Consider the following 566-nt stretch of genomic DNA (forward strand, 5'->3'; position numbering starts at 1 on the left):
CTGGGGAGGTACCTTCAGGTCCAGCCGCAGCCGCTAACAACGCCGGAGTTCTTGACAGCATCCAGAGAATTTTACGATCTCGCTCCTCTCAGACAGCACGGCGTCTGCAAGACACTGTGGCGCAGTGAGAGTGTGAGTAGACCGGCCTTTGTACGGGTGAAGGGATAAGCAAAATGAAATTGAGTTGTTTTTTTACTTTCACTAGTTTCCCTTTCAATTCTCAAGAGATAATGCAAGAATACACATTGATAGATTTATCAATTTCACTATTTTCATTATTTCCTTCTTTTCAAGATAATTGAGGGGGGGGGGGGGTTCTTTAACTAGTAAGATAAAAAAGTGAATTATACACGCTCTGTTCGCAAACATGCACGCATACAGGCACACACATTATCTCCCAAAGACACAAGTTATTAAAGTGGTTTTCACTGACGGACGTGGGTCTCGACTTGCCCGGTTGTAACGAAATATAAAGCCAAGCTAGGAATAACGAGAAATTAAAATTATGAAGTACATTAGGCGAAAAAATAATGATGGAACAGTGATACAACTTTTTTCAATTCTGG

General features: G+C 41.5%; 1 protein-coding gene across 1 annotated transcript in view; it reads right to left on the minus strand.

Moving 5' to 3' along the window:
- The window catches only part of LOC119592355 (choline O-acetyltransferase-like), a gene marked incomplete in the record, with an annotated part of 212,829 nt that overhangs the window by 83,726 nt on the left and 128,537 nt on the right, over positions 1–566 (minus strand). The window contains 1 exon segment of the mRNA XM_037941182.1: positions 13–114. Within this exon segment, the coding sequence (XP_037797110.1) occupies positions 13–61 (49 nt within the window).

The sequence above is a fragment of the Penaeus monodon genome, chromosome 30, assembly GCF_015228065.2.
Source record: "Penaeus monodon isolate SGIC_2016 chromosome 30, NSTDA_Pmon_1, whole genome shotgun sequence".
In the NCBI taxonomy this organism is placed as follows: Eukaryota; Metazoa; Arthropoda; class Malacostraca; order Decapoda; family Penaeidae; genus Penaeus; species Penaeus monodon.